Here is a 22,696-nt window from a genome sequence, read left to right as displayed (position 1 = left end):
GCTAAAAGTTGAAAATGCAGCCTGGCTTCTCCTTGCAACTTATAGCAAAATGTGAGAGGAAATAGACAAGGTGAGAACTGAACTCTTGGGTACAAAGGAACCAGAAATTGATGGTTTGAAAAATTGCAGGCTTCCAGAAAGTGAGACCCCAGAAAGGATTTGTGGAAAGTCCTATTGCCTGATGGTTGGGACCCTGTATGCTTCATGCCAAGCCAACAAACTTTTTGTGAGAGCTATATAAATGGAACCACTGCAAGTCTGGACTGGAGGGGATGGAAAAGGAACAAATTGATGGGAAAATTTCTCCAAAGACAGAACCATGGAAGTTGAGGTCTGGAGTCAAGAAATCTCAGGCAAGGAGAGCAGAGCAACCCATGCACCTGGAAAGGGTGAGTTTGCCCTGGAGGTCAAGGGCGGGCCTTCCACCTCGATGTTCAGGAAGAGTGCTGCCACCCCAGGCCTCAGAGAGGGTGGAGCACATTCCCCGGGGATTGGGGAGAACCTGGCCACCATCCCACTGTTCAGAGAGGGAAGAGCCTTTGCCCTGGAGAAGCAGAGTCCAGGTGGTGCCCCAATGTTTGAGGAAGGTGGGGTTGAGAAGAAGGTGGTCTCCCCAATGCATGGATATATTGGAGTACTCACCCCAACATTTGGAGAGAAATGGGCTGCTGCATAAGCCTTTGGAAAGGGTGGCACAGTCTCTCTCTTAAGCTTTGAGGATAAAACATCATTCTGTAAATGACTCTTAGACTTTGAAATCTAATGAAGTTTGTCCTGCAGGTTTTAGGAATTGTTTTGGTACCATGAACCCTGTTTTCCTTTCAATTTTTCCCTATGGCAATTGGAACGTTTATCCTACGACTGTCCCTTCTTTGTATATTGGCAGCAGATAACTTGTTCTAAGTTTCACAGGTCCATAGCTAGAGGGGAATTTTGGCTTAGGACAGACCACACCTGTAACTAATTTTGATAAGATCTGGTACTTATTGTTACTGAAATGATTTAAGATTTTGTGATATTGTGATGCGATGAATATATTTTGTATTTGGAAAGAATATGTCTTTTTGGGGTCTGGGGGTGGAATGTGCCAGTTTGTATATATTATGGCCCCACAAAAGCCATATTCTTTAATGCAATCTTATGGGGACAGAGTTATTAATCTTTTTGATTAGGGTGTAACCTTTTGATTGATTGTTTCCATGGAGATTTGGCCCCACCCATGCAGCATGGGTCTTGATTAGTTTACTGGAGTCCTTTAAAAGGAGCCATCCTAGGCCCAGCCTGCTGCTGATGCTTTGGAGATGCTAGCCCAGAGTTTACTCTAGAGAAGTTAAGAGCGATAAGCCTAGAGACATTTTGGAGAAAGCCATTTCGAAACCAGAATCCCGGAGCAGACACCAGCCACGTGCCTTCCCAGCTGACAGAGGTGTTCCGGACGCCATCGGCTGTTCTTCAGTGAAGGTATCTTCTTATTGATGCCTTAGTTTGGACACTTTTATGGCCTTAGAACTGTAAATTTATAACCGAATAAACCCTTTTTATAAAAGCCAACCCATTTCTGGTATTTTGCATAATAGCACATTAGCAAACCAGACAGACATATAGGGTTCTTCTTTGGAATGATAGCACAACATTGTGAGTTCAATTAACAGCACTGAAATATATATCTGAATATGATTAAAAAGGGAAATGTTAGAATGTATATATATGGTAAGAATAAAACTTTTTTTAAAAATCCATGGAACTATGCTACACAAAAGTGAACACTAAGCTAAACCATGGACTTTAATTAATAGTACAATTATTAAAATGTGCTACCATCACTTGTAACAAATGTTCCACACTAATGCAAGGTGTTGGTGGTGGGGTGGTATATGGGGATCCTGTATTTTATACATAGATTGTTCTGTAAACCCACAGCTTCTCTAATCAAGAAAAAAAAAACAATAAAAAATTAGAAATGAAACAGTGGTTTTGGCATTTGCAGATTCAGACTGTCAGGGAACATCTATGAATGGCACTTTACTTCCCAACTCACGGGCTCTGACTTAGGATCATCTCTACTACTGGGAAAAGGACAGCGACCTGAAGTTCCCACCCTTCTCAGCCAGAGCAAACACAGTTCTACTCTAGGCTCGACTGAAAAACTAACCAAACCTAGAAGAGCGGAAGTGAACTTGGTGTACCTCCAATCCCATATAGTGCTTTTCTGCAGAATAAAAAAAGACTCCTCTGGTGAACTCGGCCCTGCAGCTGATACCACACACTCCTGTTTCTCACTTACCCTGGGTCCTGACGTGCAACTTCCTTAACTTCCATGTTGAGTTTCCTCTGTGCTTCATGCCCAGCCACTGCCCCACTTCCTTGTTAGCAGACATTCCCACCCCCATCCCCACCCCAGCGCTGCCTCTGGGGTACCCATGACTGTGTAGGATAGAGTGAAATGGTCCAGGTCAGCTTTTTCACCCAGTGTCCTTCAAGCCATCCACCCCACCTGATCCCCCTCTGCAAATGACCTTGCTTCCTCCCTACTATCCAATGCCCTCCACTTCCTACCCTCTTCACACTCCTTCCTCCCCCAGTCCTGAGCCAGCCTCTCCATCTGTGCCCAGGGACTGGGCATTATCAACCATCCCCTTTCATACCCACCATCTTCTTTTCCTCCACCTACAAAAGAGGCTTATGTCTCCTTTATCTTAAAAGACTTTCCCTGCATCTCCTTCAAGCTGCTACCTTCTTCCTTTCCCTCCTGAAAGTTTTTCTATGCACATCATGTCCACAACCTCATCTCTTTTCACCCCCTCAACCCACTGCAAGCTAGCTTCTTCCCCCTCCACCTCCAGGAAACTGTTCTTATTGAGGTTATAGCATGTACAGTTCTGTCCTCACCTTAAGTGACCCCTCTGTCACCCCAGACCCTTCCTTTCTTCTTGAAACTCTCTTTCCTTGGTTCCTGGCCTCCAGTATCTTCTGGTTCTCCTTTGACCTCTCCTTGGGCCTTGTTATAAAAAGGTCAGGATTCCCCAACAAAGCTCCTCAAATACATCTCTTTTCTCCTTGCCCACCATCTCCCAAAGCTTCATCACTTTAACCCTGACTTTGCTAGTGGTCTGCAAACCCCTTGTTCTGGTTTTCTAATGCTGCCAGAATGCAAAACACCAGAGATGGATTGGCTTTTATAAAGGGAGTTTATTTGGTTACACAGTTACAGTCTTAAGGCCATAAAGTGTCCAAGGTAACACATCAACAATTGGGTACCTTCACTGAAGGATGGCCAATGGCATCCAGAAAATCTGTTAGCTGGGAAGGCATGTGGCTGGTGTCTGCTCCAAAGTTCTGGTTTCAAAATGGCTTTCTCCCAGGACGTTCCTCTCTAGGCCACAGCTCCTCTTCAAAATGTCACTCTCAGTTGCTCTTAGCTTCTCTGGAGCAAGAGTCTGCTTTCAACGGCCATCTTCAAACTGTCTCTCATCTGCAGATCCTGTGCTTTCTTCAAAGTGTCCTTCTTGGCTGTAGCAAGCTCGCTTCTTTTGTCTGAGCTTATATAATGCTCCAATAAACTAATCAAGGCCCACACTGAATGGGTGGGGCCACACCTCCATGGAAATTATCCAATGAAAGATCTTACAGTTGAGTGATCACATCTCCATGGAAACATCTAATCAAAATTCTCCAACCCAATCAATACCAAAACATTTCCTCCCACACAAGACTGCATCAAAGATAATGGCATTTTGGGGGACATAATACATTCAAACTGGCACACCCGTCTAACCAGAAAGTGGCTGGATGTCCCCCATCCACAGTGTGGATGGGCACCTCACATTCAACAGGTCCAGAACACTTCCCGTATTCTCTCTCCTATTTTCTATCTGAAAACTAATTCCAGCTTCTCTGTCTCCTTCCTTCGTGAATGACCAGCAACCTGGAGCCATTCTTCCTTACTCCCTACATCCAATTGATCACCAGGTCCTGTTGATTCCACCTTCCAAATCTCTTCATCCCCACTGCCCTTGTCTTGGTTTGGTCCCATCTCACACCTGTACAGCCTCCCAGCCTTCCTCTGCCTGACGTAGTCCTCCCTCAATTTCTGCATGTCTGGTCTCTGCCTCCCCTCCAACAGTTCTTCTCTTGCTCACTGTACTCTAGAGACCCTGATTTGCTGCTGTTTCCTGAACACATCAACTTGGTTTCCAACTCAGGACCTTCTAGAAAACTCTTCTATCAGATCAGCAGTTCTCAAACTTCCTGGTCTCAGGACTCCAATACACCCTTAAAAGCTGAGGACTCAAAAGAGCTTCCATTTGTGTTCATGTAAGTTATAGTTATTGATATTTACCAAAACAGAAATTCAATTTGAAAAAATTTAAAAACATTAGAATACACAAGCACATATGTCATTAGCTGTCAGTGATGATGTCATCACACATCAGGAAGCCTCTGGAAAAACTCCATTATTCACTTGTGAAAGAACAAGTTTTGACTTTGCAGATCCCCTGAAAGAGCCTTGGGGTCCCCAGACAAGACCTTGAGAACTGCTGCACCAGACAGTCATATGTCTCACTCTTTCCCTCCATTTAGGTCTCAGCACAAATGTCACCTCCTCAGAAAGTCTTTTCCATCCCTTTTACCCCACCACCAGTCATTCTATCCCATTACTACTTCTATTTTCATTATAGCACTTAATACCATCTGAAATTATTCCTTTTATTTTCTTGCTTGTTTTTTGTTGTTTGTTTGTTTGTTTGCTCCCCACTAGAGTGAAAGGTCTGTGAGGGCAGGAATTTCGACTGTTTTGTTCACTTGGAGCCCAGAAAAGTGCATGACACACAGACACTCAAAAAAAGATTTTTAAATAAATCAGTGGTATAAAAGCAGTTGTTCTCAGCCTTGGCTGAATGTTAAAATCTCTGTGAGGCTTTTAAAATTCCTGCATCCCAGCCAATTAAACCAAATCTCGGTGGGGGTGGGGGGCGGGACCCAGTCCTCGGTATTTTATAAAATTTCCCAAGTGATTCCAATGTGCAGCCAAGAATGAGAACCACAGATCTAAATTCTTAAATCCTCACTGATGGTGAGGCATTTTATTCCTCGTTTGGTCAGGGCTAGACAGTGTATGAGTGATGGTGGCCCCATGACTCGCCTGTGTCCACTGGACAAGGCAGCCAGGCCCAAGGGTGAACCGAGGGAGGAAGCTGTTAGGCTGGAGTCCTCCCAGGAGGAGAACAACGTCCCCAGTACCCAGCTTTAGATCAAAGAGATGGAGCTGCAGCTCGCACAGGTGGCTCTGGTCATTCTCACAAACACTTCTGCGGGACTTGCTGCACTGGTTGCACTCTCCCCGTGCAGTGATGTGGAATTCTGTGCTTTGGAGACTTGTGGGGAATGATGATGATTTCAGTGGACAGAGACAGAAATGAGGCAGGTCCCTGGATTGCAGCCTTGCCTCGCCTCGCCTCACCTTGCCTCTGAAGTGTCTCCAAGTGTAGCCAGGAAATGTCATACCTCATGTTCCTACCTGGGCAATGCTTCCCTCACTGAGCAGTCACTAGGACCCCTGCCTGCTTCAGAGAACCTCAGGCCTGTGCTGGGAACCACTGTTCTCCCAAAGAGGCTGGAACCAGCCACCCTTCAACCCAAGGCAACTGTGGAAGCTAAGGCACCTAGCAGGAGCTCCTGGCACCCAGAGAGAGGGGGAAATGTGCCCAGCCCTTGGCCAGGTGTCCCCACATATGGCCTCATTTCATCACAGTAATTCCCCGAATGGGGATCACAGTCTCTATAGGACAGGGGAAGAAACTGAAGCACAGAGAAGTTAGGTGGCTTGCCTAAGGACACCTGTCTGTCTTAGCTGTACTGTAGATTGGGTTAAAGTCTCAGATCAGCTATGGGACCTTGGAGAAGTTACCTGACCCTCCTAAATCAGTTTCCTTATCTGTGAAATGGGGAATTAGTACCCACTTCCCAGAGTTGCTGTAATGGATATAAAAGCATTTGGCGTAAGTATGAAGCAGAGAAACTGCTCAATAAATAGTAATTATAATATTGTTCCTATTGATTGCTCCAAACTCCTTCCTCTTTCTCTTACACCCCCCTGCTTCTCTCAGGAAAATTACTTATATTTGCTTAAAATGATTTAAAGTTCTCTTATGTATAATAAGTCTATCTAATTTTTGCATTAGCTCTATTAGGTGGAAATTATTGTCCTACCCACCTGTTTGTTTTTTTGTGTTTTAAGATGAAGACGTGGAGTTTCAGGGAGGTGAAGTCACATGCTCAGGTGGCATGGAGGTGAATGGCAGAGCTGGGTCAGGGACCCAGAAATCCTGCCTCCCTGCCCAGGACCTTCTCCACCACGCAGCTGTAGTCACAGAGGGCCATGGCCTACCCCAGCCTCAAGGAGAGGTTACGCCCTGGATTCTCTGGGAAGGAGAGAGGCAGGGAAGCCCGAGGTGGGAGGGGGTGCTGAAAACAGGGTGGAGCTGGGTCCTTGATGTGGTGGCTGGGCGCAGTCTGGGCTGTCCCCACAATCCTAGGGTTTGGCTAGGACAGCAACCACCATTTCCGCTGGTGTGGCAATGCCGGGTGGATGTGGTCTGCCAGCCTGGCCACGGACCCAAGCCAGGCGGAGTCAGGGAAGGAAGGATGCTCTGTCTAGTCTGGCCTGTGACTTTTTGCCAGTGGGGTAGGGATCTGTTCCTGCCCTCCGCTTCACTTCCATCATCCAGCCCGAATTCTTGGCACAGATAGCCTGGGGCCACACCCTGAGCCCTAGAGATACCTGACAGAGGAGGAAACAGGACTTGGCTCTCAAGTCCTCCTCTAGAGGATGGTGGAGGGAAAGAATAAAATCTATGATGCTTTAAGAACCTACTGTGTGCTGGGTCTTTTCCTCTGGGCTTTGAATGAATTCGTTATTTAATTTTTATAATAGCCCAATGATTAAGCATGATTATCCTCATTCTGGAGATAAAGGGAGTGAAGTCCTATAGTCAAGGTCCCATAGTCCTAGATGGGGGAGCCAGGATGATGTCCAAGCTTGTGATCTTTCCAGAACACCATGGCTTTACAGGAGGCCACAGTAGCCAGTCAGCTCTGCCAAGGATCACACCCCAACCCCTACACTACCACCACCAGATAAGCCAGGGTAGCCTTCTCCAAACCAGGCAGCTGCCAGGGCCTCTGTACCCTGTCTGTCACATGGTTCAACTCCCAGATGTGCTGATCCCTCTTGCTGAGCCTGCAGGGATGTAACGACGGATAAGAAAAAATTAAGTGCTAAAGAAAAATACAAGTAACTTGCTGTGAAAGGATTATTCTGATTAGGGGAATAAGAATAGACATCATGGATTACATGATGTCTGAGCTGGGCTTGGAAAAATAAGAAAGTGAGCCTTCTTTCCTAAAGCAGGGAACACTATCTTGCCTTTGGGGTACAGGTGGGGTTTAAGGATTGTTTTCTCTAGCAGAGAGCCCAGTTCTCCTTAGGAGGAGGCAGCTTCCTCAGAGTGGAAGTTGTTGACTGGAAGTCTTTTCTGGAAGTTGATGAGAAGGGGCCAGGAGCAGGTGACAAGGACTTAGTGAGTTGGGATTGGGAGGTATCTGTTCAGGGCTTTAGAGTACTGTCATGTAATAGGGATGGGCAGTAACCCATCCTGGAAACCTATTCTGTATAGGCTCAGACTTGCACTCAAGAGGATAGAGGGTCTGAGTCCATCCACAGCTTGGGGGCAGCTACATGCACTAGGACTAGAGAAAAGCAGGGCAAGACTGGCTACATAATTTGTGGGGCCCAGTAAAAAATGAAAATGTGGGGGCCCTTGTTCAAAAACTGTTCAGAATTTCAAGAGGGTGACAAGAGTATTAAACCTGGCATGGGGGTCCATGAAGCCAGCCCTCAAGTGGGGTCTAGAGAACATGAGCAAGGCATGAAGCCACATGAAGGCCAGCCCCAGGAGTCTTCTCCTGCCCAAAACAAAGAGAACCTGTTAACATCTAGGTGAATAATTCTGAGGGCACAGCTGGGGCCACACTCAACATTTCCCATACAGACAGCATGTTCCACTCATTTGCAGTATTTGAAAGTAAGCAGCCCACCTCAGTCAACCAGCATCCTCGGAGAGTCAAGATCTTGCCTTATTTGGAGGAGAGAGGGCATTTAAATCTCATCTCTGTTGGGGGAGCTCTAGATGTTGGGAATAGATGTCATGCTTGGAGATCACGTGGGGAAAAGGCCTCTGGAGTTGTTCCTTTAATTTACGGAACTGACAACCAAGGCTAGGGGCCTTTGGCAAGTACAAAGGGTGATGGCCCAGAAAAGAATCAAAGTATTAATAATGGCTTGGTTGGCACTTTTCCTCCAGTTCCCCACCCTGGGCTTCATGTGGCTGGGAAGCCTGATGTCTCTGTTACAGCAGTGGGATCAAAACCAGCTTTCAGAGCAACATAAGCTGGTGGTAATTTTTAGCACAGACATAACTTTCTAGTTCCATTTTCCTACCCTTCATTTTTCAGTTGCCTTTAAAGAAGCCGCAGAGAGCTGAAAAACAAATCCAAGTTTAAAGAGACAAGTGCAAAAATGCAAACTGGGCAAGGGGACAGAGCTGCCAGATGGACAAAATGTTTCTGGAAAACAGCATCCTCTGCTTGGCAGGTGACAGGGATTTATGGTCAAGTTTTGCAGACGTTTCATCACGTTATGAGCCAGCTCAGGAGACCCTCATAAAACTCTGCTTATATGAAAGAACAAACTAGCTGATAAAAGTCAGCTGCTGCCTATAAAATGCACTGTGGGGATTGCAATTGAGAAGTGGATTTATTAGTCTGGGCTCTCCGAGTGAATTTAGAACGACTGCTAGTTTGATTCGGGAAGGAGAACCAGAGCAAAGAGTTGTCTCCTCACTCACAAGATGGCCAATGGGCTAAGCTGACCACCCTTCATTACTCACTCTCCTAGAATCTAGACAGAAGATTCTCCCTGCAAGTAAGGTGCTGCAGAAATATTCTTACATTCCTCCTCCCTGCTCCCCACAAAAACCCACAAAAGAACTAGTCACTCTGTCCATCCACTGCATTCCCTGCCCATCCTCTATGATAGCACTTCTCACAAAGGGCTTACTTCTCTGTCCAGCCTAGTAAACTGGGTGCTTCTCTTATTTATCTTTGTATGGCTGGTAATTACTTCTACGCTGGGCACACAGGAAGGCCTCTGAATGAATATCGATGTGGCAGACTCTAAGGCCCCATATACCTTCATTATTTCTAACCCACTCCAAACAGCATGGAAGAGGTTAGGGTGAGCAGAGCAGAGATGCCTGTAGGAATTGAGGAATAGTTGAGTGGTGGAAAGCAAGAGGGAAGGAGAGGAGCACTGAGGAAGTTATTAAAGCCAGTTTCTTCCCCAGAGAAGGGCACTTTTTGTGGCTTCTCTACCTAGCTATCCCTCTCTATGCTAACTGCTTCTGTCTTTTTCTCAGGATTATGGCTGTTCCTTGAAGACTGACCTTGCAACAGAATCAGGGGTACGTGTTAAGAATGCATATACCTAGGCTCCTCCCCACACGACTGGAATGGAATCTCTGAGGCTGGGGCCCTAATATGCTGTACCAGGTACCAGTCTCAGAAAAATAACTTTCCTTTGCACTATGCAGAAACCAAGAAGGAGCCCTCCAGGAATGATGGGGAGAGAAAGTGCCTGGAAGGGGTCTCCCCTTGTCATTCCTTACGAAGTACTGGCTTTCTCCTCCCAGCCCCTGGCATAAAGGTCAAAAGTGTAAGACTCTGGCAGACAACCTCAGGATTCACTCCAACTTCTTGGCCATGGGATCAGAAGGGAGAGTAACTGGCAAAGTTGCAGCTGCCCTGCAAAAGCCATAGATACCTCATGTGCCACTGCCAAGCCAGATTGGGGTAGGTTTGCACTCACTGCTGTGTTTGGAGGAATTTTGTCCTATGCAGGGTTGGACTAGTCAGAAAACCAAACTCCTGTTACAGCTGAGTAGGGTTAGGGATGTGTTTGCCTCCTATTACAGAGGCAACAGTAGTATAAGGGAAAGACTCTTTTGACCAAAACCAAGAAAATCCTGGTGTCAATTCTGGCAATGTCACCGACAAACCCTGGGCCCTTGGACAAATCACTGTCTCTCTCTGAGCCTTAAGTTTCTTCATCTACCTAATGGAGGTAAGCATACTTGTTTCATGGGCTATTGTTAAGGGTTAAAAAAGATGTGTTAAAGACTGTAGCACAGTACTACACATTAAATAGTTGCCTGGTAAGTTATTAAGTGAATTTCAATCCTTTGAATGTTTATAAATTTACCAAAAGCCTTTATACATCTCCTCTCATTTGAACCTCCAACCTGGTAAGGACATATCATCATTCGCTTTATACAGATGAGGATACTGAGACTTAGAGGGTGAAAATTACTTGCTCAAGATCACAAAAGCTAGTTAAGAAGCTGGGCAGAGACTTGAACCCAGATCTGGGTAACTTGCAATTCAGTAAGCTTTCCCGAGTCAACTGTTTTCAGTTCTCATCAACACACCAGCCCTTTCCCCTCATTCCTGAACCTACTCCTCCAAATGTGCCTTCTCCCTACCTTCTCATCGGTAGAATGAATTACAAACAACCCAATGGTTGAGCAGGTTGGAGAGGATACTTTGCCTCTCTCATCCTGATCAAAGTCAGAGATAATACACCACCAAGTCACCACCAAGGCTGGGCTTGCCCTGGGCGGGGAGGAGTCCTTCTGTTTAGAGCTCAGCTCAACCCCCACCCCACCCCCTGGCTTGGGGTAACCTTTACTTTGCCTGAGAGAAGAGCCTTAAGGTCAATTTCTAAATTTGATAGGGTAGTGACGGGGAAGAAACTCAAATTCTTCATTCATCCCAACAGACTGTGTCTCACTGACAGGGAAGGGAGATCTGACCACCAAGAGAATATTTCCCCAACTGAGCAGAACAGAGAACTCACATTTGATTTCTTTCCCAACCCATAAGCCAGTGACATGCTTAAAGAAAGCTAGAATGATTCCCATTATGGTGACTGAATTAGTCTACAAATTTAATAAGACTCCAGTAAAAATACCAACAGAATTTCTTTTTATCTGGAGGGATTAGCTAAATGGGGGTGGGGGGGCAGGCGGAGAAAAAAAGCACAATGAGCAGGGGTGGGAGCAAAGGGAGGGCTGCTAAAACCTAACAAATATTAAGACTTTGGAAACAACCTAAATGTCCATCTGTTGGGGACTAATCAAATAAATTACACAACAGAAAACTATGCAATTGTTTTTGAAATACATTAAGGAAGTTCATAATGTGTTCATAAAGAATGATCTCCAAGATAAAAGATACAGTAAGTGGAAGAAGTAAGGTGAAAAACTGGTATATAGTATGTTACTATTTGTACAGTAAATGAGGGAGAAATACATAAGCATATTTACTAGTTGCATCAGTTATCTATTGCTGCACAGCAAATTATCCCAAAACCTAGTGGCTTAAAACAACAAATATTTATTACCTCAGTTTCTGTGGGTCAGGAATCTGGGCACAGCTCAGCTGGCACCGCTTAGCTGGCTCAGGTCTCTCCTGAGGTTGCAGTCATGCTGTCAGCTAGGGCTGTGGTTCCATCTGAAGGCTCAACCAGGGATGGACATGGGGAGAAGATCTGCTTCAAAGCTCACTCACATGACTATTGGCAGGCATCAGTCTCTCACCACATGAGTCTCCTACAGGGCTGCCTCATTGCATAACAGCTGACTTCCCCCAGGGCAAGTGGCCCAAAAGACAGTGAAAGATAGTGCCCAAAATGTAGGCTGCAGTCTTTTACTTACATCTATTTTCGGAAGTGACATTCTGTCACTTCTACTGTATTCTCTTCATTAGAACCAAGTCCAGCCCACATTGAAGGGGAGTGAATGAATAGTAGAGACAGGATCACTGGGAGCCATTCTACTAAAAGATGCCTACCATACTTACATAGGCAAAGAATATTTCTGCAAGGGTACACTAGAAATATTTCACAGTGGTGGCCTCCAGAGAAGGGAATTGGGTAACTATGGGAGGAGATTTTTTCTACTAAGTATGTTTTTGTACCCTTTGAATTTTGTAAAATGTGAATGTATCACATTAAAAAATAAATCACATTTAATTTAAATTTTAAAAGAGCAATTAAGAGGATTTCATTTTAATAGCAGAAGCTAAGAGGGAACAAAGTAAAAACAATTATACTTAAATGATACATGGTTACTGTGCCAATTTGAAACTGTTATGTACCCCAGGAGAGGTGATGTTCTTTTAATCCAGTCTTGTGGATGCAGACTTATTGTGGGTGGGACCTTTTGATTAGGTTGTTTAGGTTGTTTCCATGGAGTTGTGACCACCCAACTGTGGGTGAGAACTTTTGATTAGATTATTTCCATGAAAGTGTGACCCTGCCCATTCTGGGTGGGTCTTAATTAGATCACTGGAGTCCTCAAGAGAGCTGAAAGCCCACACAGACCCAGAAGCTTGGAGATGCTTGAGATGCAGACAGAAGGATGTTTGGAGATGTTAAGCTGAGAGATGAAGCCCAGAGTTTGCCCTGGAGAAGCTGAGAGGCCCCCCAGACACTTAGAGAGAAACACCCCAAGAGAACAAGCAAGGATGCACAGAAGCTGACAGAGAGAAGCTAAGAGAGACAGAAGCTCAAAGACATTTTGGAGAAAGCCATTTTGGAACCACAGCTTGGGAGCAAAGGACCAGCAGATGCCAGCCTCATGCCTTCCCAGCTGACAGAGGTGTTCCAGACACCACTGGCCTTCCTTCGTGAAGGTATCCTCTTGTTGATGCCTTAGATTGGACACATTTATGGCCTTAGAACTGTAAATTTGTAACCTAATAAATCCTCTTTATAAAAGCCAATCCATTTCTGGTATTTTGCATAATGGCAGCTTTAGCAAACCGTAACAATTACTATTAAGCACCATAAACATTTTATCTATGTATAGTCAAGATTATTGTTTTCAATGAGGAAAGTTTTAAAAGCTCTTTATTATAACATACACAGGCAGAAACACACAAACACATGCACAAACACACGCAAACAAGCAACTCCCATTTGTAGAACAAAATACCAAACTCTTGAGCCAGGCATTCAGGGCTCTTCACAATTTGGTCCCAGGCCATCTTTACGGACCCATTTCTTGCCATTCTTCATAACTCTATGAACTCTAGGGACTTGGTAAACTGAACTACTAATATTTGCCAGTTCTAGGGGGTGAAAGCATCAAGCACAATGCCTAACCACCCCAAACCTTCAATAAGCATTAGCTTCCATCCTTCTCAAACACTCTTTCCTTATGCTGACCACTTTCCCTCCTAGCTCCAAGTAAGTTCCCCTCAGATGTCAATTTCTCCAGGAAGTGTTCCTCTGTTCTCCCACAGCACTCTGTTTTTACCTCAAGTACTACAATACTTTTAATATTATATTCCGAATTAAATCTCTGCAACTCAAATCAGCTTCATTACCTGGGAGCTTGTTAGTAATGCAGAATCTGGGTCCCACCTCAGATCTACAGAACAAGAACCTAAATTTTAACAAGATGCCAGTGATTTATATGCACATTAAAGTTTGAGAAACACTGCTTTAAATCTTTCCCTGGTCAAACTGTAAACCCTTCTAGGGCTCTCTTTCATCTCTGTCCCCAGAGCCCATCATAAGACCCAATACTGAAATGTCTTTTCAGTTAACTTTCATTTATAATAATTACATATACGATAGATTAAAAAAAATTCCTTAAAGAATGTACACCATATGTTAATAATGATTATTTGCAGGTGGACAATGGTACATTTTCACTTTCAGTAATATTCCAATTTCTCACAATCAGAATGTATTACCTTTGTAAGAAGAAAAACATGAGGAATTGGAAAAATACATTTAAAATGTAAGATACATAAGATACAATGCATTCACAAAATGGTTATATAAATAGTAAATAATTATGTCAAGCTATATTTACTGATATGAAGAGATGACCAAACTATATTAAGTTAAAAGAATTTATTTAAATAACAGTATTTATCAATGATACCATATTTGTTTGAAAAAAGAAAGCTTGGAATAGATACTAAAAGGATACATATCAAAATATATCTGCTTGAGTTTGTTTTATATATTTCTACATTTTAAGATTTTTCCACATTTTCTATAATTCTACAATTTTCAAAAATGCATATATCACTTTTGTTATAAGAAAAAAACAAGGCCACTTCCATTTTGAAAAATGTATAGACTCTTTATTAAGCCCCCTTACATCCAATGACCCAGATTTTTACAACAATCTCGGGAAGCTGACAGGGCATCCATTTCACAGATGAAAGCACTGAGCCTCAGAAATGTAACCCTGAGTGCCTGACTGAGCTGGTATTCTCTCACCCACTCAGCTACTCCAAGCTCAGAGGAACGTGGCAAGTCAGTTGCCAGCTTTGGGCAAAAAAAAAAAATTGTCAGCTCAGGAGTTCCACTATCCTAGTTTAAAACCACAGGCTGAAAGAAAAGCCTTCTTTCTCAGTAATATGACCCTAGTTACTTACTCTCAGATAAATAACAGCAATAGGCAAACACTCTTCAAAAACAAAGCATACAGAATAATTCATGCTGTGTCATCTCCCCCTGGTGGTAAGCTCTGGAAACTGAAATTGGCCTAATAAGGAGCTACTACAATAGGTAAAAAAATATTTGTTTTCTATCGACATCACCCTTATTTCTTTAAATCACCAAAACCTCTTTGTCTTTCTTCAAGGAGTCAGGTATTGACACAAATAGATGAATGAAACCGGGACCTGGTGCCATCCAGGTTCAGTGCTCTGGATGATGCTAAGGGTGATCCCAACTCTGCAGTCCCACTGTTTATCTCCCGGCCTTCCCTTCTCCACCACTTCTGCTGCTGTTGCTTCTGCACTGGGATTCTTCAGCATTGTCTTTTGTGCTTTTTCTCTGCCTCCATCTACTTCTCTGAGTCTCAGGAAAGGGTAAGGGGTGGCCCATGTACTCTCAGCCATGATCTGGCATGGAGAAGCCCCAACATCAGAAACACATAGTACCAATCCTTCCAAGAGCCAGTCCTTCAATTCTAGGCATTGATTTTCCAAATATATTAGGTTGCAATACTGACATTCCTTCAGGAATATCAGAGTTCAGCACTGTCAGTCTTCAACTGTGATCTCCAGATAGACACACAGCTTCCTCACTCTTCCAGGAAGAAGGAAACATTCAACAGTATATCTGGATTAGGAAGAGATGAAAATCTGGGTTGTGGCACTGATCACCTCATCAAAGGACACGAACTATCAGGTTTATAAAAGATACTGAGACACTGTGCAGGCATCTCCATAATACTTCAAAGAGGTGAGACACAGGGGAAAAGAGGAGGAGAGGGGAGATCAAGAGATTAAAAAAGAAAAACAAAAAACAAAAGCCAGTACCTTGTACAAGGTCTTGGTGCTCATCTTCTGAAATTCGGTCCCAGGCCTTGGGCAAAGTTTGGATGTTTGCCAAGTTTCCCCACTGGATTGAGGTGAAGAGATACTTTCTCTTCAGGTAACTTCCTGGAAGTTAAGGACTACTCAAAAAGAGAATGAAATATGCTGAAGAAAAAAATTACCCTTCTGAGGGTTTAAGGAGCTATAAATGTGAAAATGCAGCTATCATTACATTTTACCAGTTGGGGAGGATTCACTTATGCTACAAATATTTTCTGACACCTCTTTACTCACATGGTTCAGTGCTACAGGGAAAGGGGAATGAAATATTGTCCCTGCAATCCAGGATCTCATGATAATAAGGGAAAAAGGAAACTGAAAAGAAAGAATCTAAGTTGCATGAAAAATAAAGCCTAATGGAAGTTCAGAAGATGAATACATCAGTTTTAGGGTGTAGCAGTTTGGCTGGCATGGCTCAGTGTGTAGAGAGTAACAGGAAAGGAAGGTTGAGACAGAAGACAAAGAGCACTGAAATGCTAGGGATCTAGCTAGGGATTCTAAACTTTATCCTATTAGCAACAAAAGCTACTGAGAATTTCCATACAAGGAACATGATCAGAGCTATAACTTCTGAAGATCTATGGATTGAGGGCATTAAACTGGGGATAGGAAGATGGCTTAAAGGAAAAGAAGCCAGAGATAGGGACACCTGTCAAAAGGCTACCTGGGATTATAAGACCAAGTATGCAGTAAGAGACTATGAAAGTGGCTGAGGAGATAGAAAGGAAGGAAAACACAAGAAGCACCTGGGAAAGAGACTCAAAGGACTTGATAGGTTATCTGTGTAAACATTCTTAGAATACTGCCTGGCACAGAATAAGTGCTCAGTAATGTTCGCTGCAGACACTGCTCCTTCTGCCCCTGCCACTGCTCCTACTATTACTACTGCTGCTGCAATTAAAAAAGGAAACAGAGAGGGGAAAGGGTAAGATGATCCTTATGCTTCCAGACGGGGGACTAGAAAGGTTAATTCTACAACTAAAGGAAAAGGGAGTTGAATTTGAGGGCCAGATTGAGGAATTCAAGATTAAATTTAGGCTGGCAGTTCCATGAGTGATGCAGTTGGAGGTATCTACAGGAAACTGAAAATAGACTACAAGAATAAAGGCTGGGGCTTGGAAGTCACTCACATAAAGGTACAAACTGAAGCAAGAGGGTGGATGAGGGTTCTTCCAGAGAACCTTCCTCTTTCCAATGAGAATAGCACACTCACCGTTCAGACTGTAATACCCTCCTAAGCGATCCTCCTGCTTCCACCCTTGCCCACTACCACCTAAACGCTGTCCTCAAAATACAGCCAGGGTGATATTGTTAAAAATATAAGACTGATCACATTGCTCTTCTACTCAAAACTTTCTAATGACTTTCTGTCTCACTAAATAAAAGCCAAAATCCTTTCAATAGCCTCTGAGGCCCTACATGGTCTAGCTCCTTGCCTCTCTGACTTTTTCTCCTAATAGGCTTCCCCTCATCACTCTGCTCTGGCCACACTGGCCTCCTTGCTATTTCTAAACATACCAAGCATGTTCCCACCTCAGGGCTTTCGTACTTGATGTTCCCGCTGCCAAGAACTCTTCCCCCACACATCCACTACCCTCCCTCACCTTCTTCAGGTCGTTGCTCAAATGGCACTTTCTCAGTGAAGCCTGCCCTGACAACCCTATTAAAAACTGCAACCCCACCCTCACCCCCCACCTTCCCCTTTCTCTGCTTTATTTTTCTCTGCTTTACCACTATCTATCACCTTTCCCCATCTGACATACTATGTATTTTACTATTTTGTATAATGCTTGTCTCCCAGCACTTAGAACAGTGCCTAGCAGGTAGAAGGCACTCAAGAAATTATTTGACGAATGACTGTAAAAAGGAAGGCAGGGGGAAGCCAAGTTCAGGAACCAACTGATCCAAACTACAGAGTTTTCTAATCTTGTGAAAACTGAAATTGAGAAGACTTCTTGGAACAGCTCTGGACACTATCTGAAACATATGCAAAGGATAAGAATTTCGATAATGTCTCTCAATATCATGCAACCATTCCAACATGTCAGCCAGAGAGGGACTCACAACTGAAGGCTGCAGGACAGCATCAATGCCAATTGTGTCTGCATGCTGCTCATAGACCTGAAACACTCGCTCCACGTGGCTACTGACTGTGTCGCGCACCTTGAGGAGGGTGGCTCTGTGGGGAAAGAGTCTGATGTTAATTAGGCAGTATCATGAGAAAGACTTAAGGCAAGATTTCTCAACCTCGGTACTACTGACATTTTGGACAAGATAATTCTTTGCTGTGGAGGACTATCCTGTGCATTATAGGCTATTTAGCAGCATCCCTTCTGTCCACTAGATGTCAGAAGCAAACCACCCCCTTCCCCAATTGTGACAATCAAAATGTCTGCAAACATTGTCAAATGCCCCCTGATGGGAAAAATCATCCCCAATTGAGACCAACTGATAAAAGATTAGAAACAGCGCCTTGGAAGTAGGATTGGCTCTGGAATCAAGAAATGACATGAGATGGTGTTATATGGCTCTCAAAACTCTGTGATAAGCCCAAGTACAAAGTAAAGACCAAGGGACCTTTCTGGAGCTGCCATCAAACTATGTAAGAAGGAGAGCAAATGCTTACTCATAGCCTTGTGCCATGTATGTAAAAAGGGGATAAAGAAGATAAGGAAGCAACAAAGCAAGATTATCCACATGGTACCTGGCCCTATCCTAGTAAATTCTGGAAGATACTATACATGAGGGGCTGCTTGTGAGGGGCTGTACAAGCTTCCTTTCTTGAGAAAGATGGCATACTTTGGTAGTTAAGGAGTTTAGTCCTTGGATGCACACAAACTACTATGGGTTTTAGGAAAACTACTCATCCATCCTCATGTATCAGAAGGGTCTGCTTGCTCACTGCATACCCTAAGCACCTAGAACAGAGACTGGCACATGGAACAATAAGCACTTGCTCAATGAATGAATAAATGCAAAGGGTTGTTGTGATGATTAAATGCCAATCATGCATATAAAGTGGTTAGGGCAGCACTTATCTTATGGTAAATCGTTATTCCACCTAGACTTCAAGGGACCCAGTCACCAACCGAAGGCTAAAACTTCCTAATGGACAAGGCATTCTCTAGCCTAGAGGTGTGGCTTTCAAAAATATTTGACCATGATTCTTGATAAAAGAATACACTGAAAATAACAACCCAATAGCCATATACAAATACATAATCAATTGAAATAAAAGTTCACAAAACAATATTTGACCCCTTGAAACAGTTTTTCATACTGTGAGTTCTGCTCATTTGTTGGGATTTTAAAAAAATTAAAAAGGGAACAAAATATCAGACTGTATCATGTATGGTATTGTTTTGTAAAACATTTATTTCAGCTATATGTGTGTATGTGTGCATACAGATTGTGATATAAAATGTATTTCTCCATGTAGGTCTAGGTTAAAAGTTTGAAGGCTGATGGCCTAGAAGAAACCTGATGCTTCTTGGGAGAGAGGCTTTCACAGGGGGTTCTTTTCTAATTGAGATAAAATTCAACCTTTTAAAGTGTGCCATTCAGTAGCTTTTCATATATTCACAAAGTTGTGTAAACATCACACTAATTCCAAAACATTTTCATCACCCTAAAAAGAAATCCCATTAGCATTTATCTCCTATTCCCTTCTCCTTCCAGCTCCTGGAAACCATTGATTTACTTTCTGTCTCTATGGATCTGCCTATATTGCACATTTCACAGGAATGGAATCAAAACAATATATGGCCTTTTGTGTCTGGTTTCTTTCACTTAGCACAATGCTTTCAAAGTTCATCCGAGGTGTAGTATATTCAGCACTTTATTTCTCTTTATGAATATACCACATTTTGTTTATCCATTTATCAGCTGAAAGGACATTTGGTATGTTTCCATTTCTTGGCTATTATGAATAATGCTGATTCCCAAAAAGTTATTAAACAACTACTCTGATTTAAGAAGCTGACCCACATAGAAACTGTGTCTATGACCAAGCAGGAGGTTCTTGGGGATTTTTGCCCACATACCTCACTAAAGTCCCCTTGACCCAGAAGCAAAAGAAATATATTATCTAGGGACCACAGATTCCTTGACATAGCTTACATGTCCCTTCATAAACTGGCTCACCTCCTCAACCACCTCCTACCACCTCCTTCTGTACAGTCATACTATTTTTTTATGCAACAACATTAATACCCACCTCTTGACCCTGTAAATACCTGCTCATCCTTCATAACTTGGACATCACTTCCTCCCAGAAGATTTCCCTCTCCTTACAGGCTGGGTTAAGTACCTCTTCTCTATGTCTCTACAATTCCCTGCACTTACCACTGTCTTAGAAGGTACCATGATATAATTTAATTACCTGATTGTCTATCTCTACTACTCAACTGTGAACTCCCAGAGAACAGAAACTGAGTCTGGTTCATTCTTGTATTCCCCGCACCTTGTGCTTAGCATGCCATAAGTGTTCAAAAAAGTATTTTGAAATAAACCCATACGTCTATGGCCACTTGATTTTTAACAAGGGTGTCAAGCCCACTCTTGAGGAATAGGGAAAGAGTAGTCTCTTTAACAAACAGTTCTGGGAAAAATGGATAACCACATGCAAAAGAATGAAATTGGACTCTTACATGACACCATATACAAAATTTAACTCAAAATGGATCAAAAATCTCAACAGAATATCTAAAACTACAAAACTCCTAGAAGAAAACATAGGGAAATGTCTTCAGGACCTCATGTTACGCAGTGGTTTCTTAGACTTTATACAAAAAACACAAGCAACAAAGGAAAAAAACAGATAAATGGGACCTCATCAAAATTTAAAACTTTTGTATATCAAAGGACTTTATCAAGAAAGTAAAAAGTCAACCTACAGAATGGGAGAAAATATTTGGACACCACCTATCTGATAATATCTAGAATACACAAAGAATTCCTATAACTCAACAACAAAAAGACAAAACACAATTTAAAAATGGGCAAAAGATTTGAATAGATGTTTCCCCAAAGAAGATATACAAATGGCCAAAAAGCACATAATGCTCAACATCATTAGTCACCAAAGAAATGTAAATCAAAACCACAGTAAGAGACCATTTCACACCCCCTAGAATGGCTACTATTAAAAGAACGGAAGATTTCAAGTGCTGGAGGGGATGTGGTAGAAATGTAAAATGGTACAGCTGCTGTGGAAGACAGTTCAGCGGTTCCTTAGAAAGTGAAGTATAGAATTACCATATAACCTGACAATCCCACTTCTATTGGGATTGAAAGCAGGGACCTGAACAGGTATTTGCACACTGATGTTCATGGTGACATTATTCACAATTGCCAAAAGAGGGAAGCAATCCAAGATGAATAGACAAAATGTGGTATATATACACAATGGAATATTACTCTGCTGTAAAAAGAAATGAAATTCTGATACATGGTACAACATGGATGAACTTTGAAGATGTGTAGAGTGAAATACGCCAGACACTAAAGGACAAATATTGTATGTTCTCACTCATGTGAAAAAATTAGAAGAAGCAAATCTAGAGTCAAAAACTAGATTATAGGTTACTTGGGGCCAGGGTAGGGGCAGGGAAGGTGCTTTATTGGCACAAAGTTTCTTTTTGGGGTGATGGAAAAGTTTTGATCATGGATGGTAGTGATGGTAGCACAACATTGTGAACTCAATTAATAATATTGAATTATATACTTGAATGTGATTTAAAAGGGAAATTATAGGTTATATATAGGTTACAAGAAAAAAATTAAAAAAAAAAAAATAGGACCATATGATGCAAACAGTGAACCTAGTGTAAACCTTGGACAATTTAATAATAGTACAATTATAAATATGTTCTGTTATCAATGTGACAAATGTACCTCACTACTGCAAGGTGTTAATAATAGGGCAGTATAGCGAAACTGATTTTTCTGTAAACCTACAACTTCTCTAATAAAAAAGAAAACAAAATATAAAACAAACAAAACAAACCTTAGCTGTGGCTCCTACTAGGTTTACAATATAGTTCCTCATTGCTTCTCACCAAACCAAACTACAGAGGAGTGCTGACAAGCTTTCTTCACTCCTTTGTTTCCAGCTTTCTTATTCTGCTTTTCTGACCTCCAGGTCCACCACTACCATGTTAGCCTCTGACAAAGGAAACGTCAAAAAATGGCTTTTCAACAAAGGTCCCACTGCAACAGATGGAACAAGAGGGAGAAGAGACATCTCCAAGTGTCATGCTCTCGTGCAAGGAGAGAAACACCCTCTGACAACTGCAGGCTACTTATCAAACACCCAGATTTAAACTCTTTCTGTGAAGAAAGAGCTCCTTAGAGCCTCTTACATCTTCTCCCCTAGCTTGTCCAGGGCAGTGTCACCAGCCTCCAGCTGCTTGCGCCTCAGCCGCTCCTTCAAGTCTGGGAAGGCCCGAAGTGAGGGCACATCGTTAAATCGCAGATTCTGAGCCGCTTGCAGTTGCTCTGCCAAGTTGCTAAGGGAAGCCAGGAGGGGCTGGCAGTCCCTCAGCGTGCTTTGCCACAAGCCATGCTGCTCCTCCACCACGGGAAAGCACTTCTTCAGGGCCTCCTGCACAGCAAGAGATGGCCGGTCTTGAGTCATCTTCTGTTGAAAACAAAAGCAAAAACAGAAACAAACAACAACAACAACAACAAACAGCGTTAGGGTCCCAAGTCAGAAGCGGAAGAACTGAGTTAATGGTGGGAGTTATTTTCGTTTTCTTATGAGGTCAAACTTTTGGCTTCCACCCTCCAACCAGGACTTCCTCAGGTAGGCCTGGCAATCCCTTCAGACAGGAGCTCCCGGCGCGAGGCGTTGTCTTACCTTCAGAAAGGGCTCTCGGACGGAAGGGCCCTTGTTTGTCACCTCGGGAAGGGTTTCTAGACTACCCTCCGAGGTGGCTCCTCCGGAGTAAGTCAATCTCCTGCTTCAGACTGCGGATTCCCGAGGCCGAACCTCTGTATCCCCCTCAGACCCGTACTCCCGGAGCCGGAATCCTATCTTCCCTCCTTGAACCCTCGCTTTCCCTAAACCAGCCGGAAACCTAAAACTAAGGCAACCAAAAATACAGCTACCAACGAGACCCACCACAATACACCCGCAATGTGCGCATGCCCCAAAGCGACCGCCCCTAAAGCG

General features: G+C 43.2%; 1 protein-coding gene across 4 annotated transcripts; it reads right to left on the bottom strand.

Annotated features, from left to right (window-relative positions):
- Positions 1 to 14,026: 14,026 nt before the first annotated feature.
- Positions 14,027 to 22,683, bottom strand: C2H1orf109 (chromosome 2 C1orf109 homolog). Of its 4 annotated transcripts, none has more exons than XM_037827681.1 (5): positions 22,382 to 22,683; positions 21,885 to 22,162; positions 17,522 to 17,701; positions 15,466 to 15,584; positions 14,027 to 15,265 (listed from the first exon to the last, which is right to left on the bottom strand). In XM_037827681.1, exons 2-5 carry the CDS (start codon positions 22,157 to 22,159, stop codon positions 15,228 to 15,230), a joined length of 612 nt encoding a protein of 203 aa, XP_037683609.1. In that variant the 5' UTR covers positions 22,160 to 22,162; positions 22,382 to 22,683; the 3' UTR covers positions 14,027 to 15,227. The 4 variants fall into 4 exon arrangements, with proteins under 4 accessions (XP_037683609.1, XP_037683610.1, XP_037683612.1 ...); XM_037827682.1 differs by having other exon boundaries at positions 21,885 to 22,159; XM_037827684.1 differs by having other exon boundaries at positions 15,235 to 15,265; positions 15,466 to 15,602; positions 17,587 to 17,701.
- Positions 22,684 to 22,696: the final 13 nt, after the last annotated feature.

The sequence above is a fragment of the Choloepus didactylus genome, chromosome 2, assembly GCF_015220235.1.
Source record: "Choloepus didactylus isolate mChoDid1 chromosome 2, mChoDid1.pri, whole genome shotgun sequence".
Lineage (NCBI taxonomy): Eukaryota > Metazoa > Chordata > Mammalia > Pilosa > Megalonychidae > Choloepus > Choloepus didactylus.
Note: the sequence above shows the minus strand (reverse complement) of the source record. Positions and strands in the feature narration are given on the sequence as shown.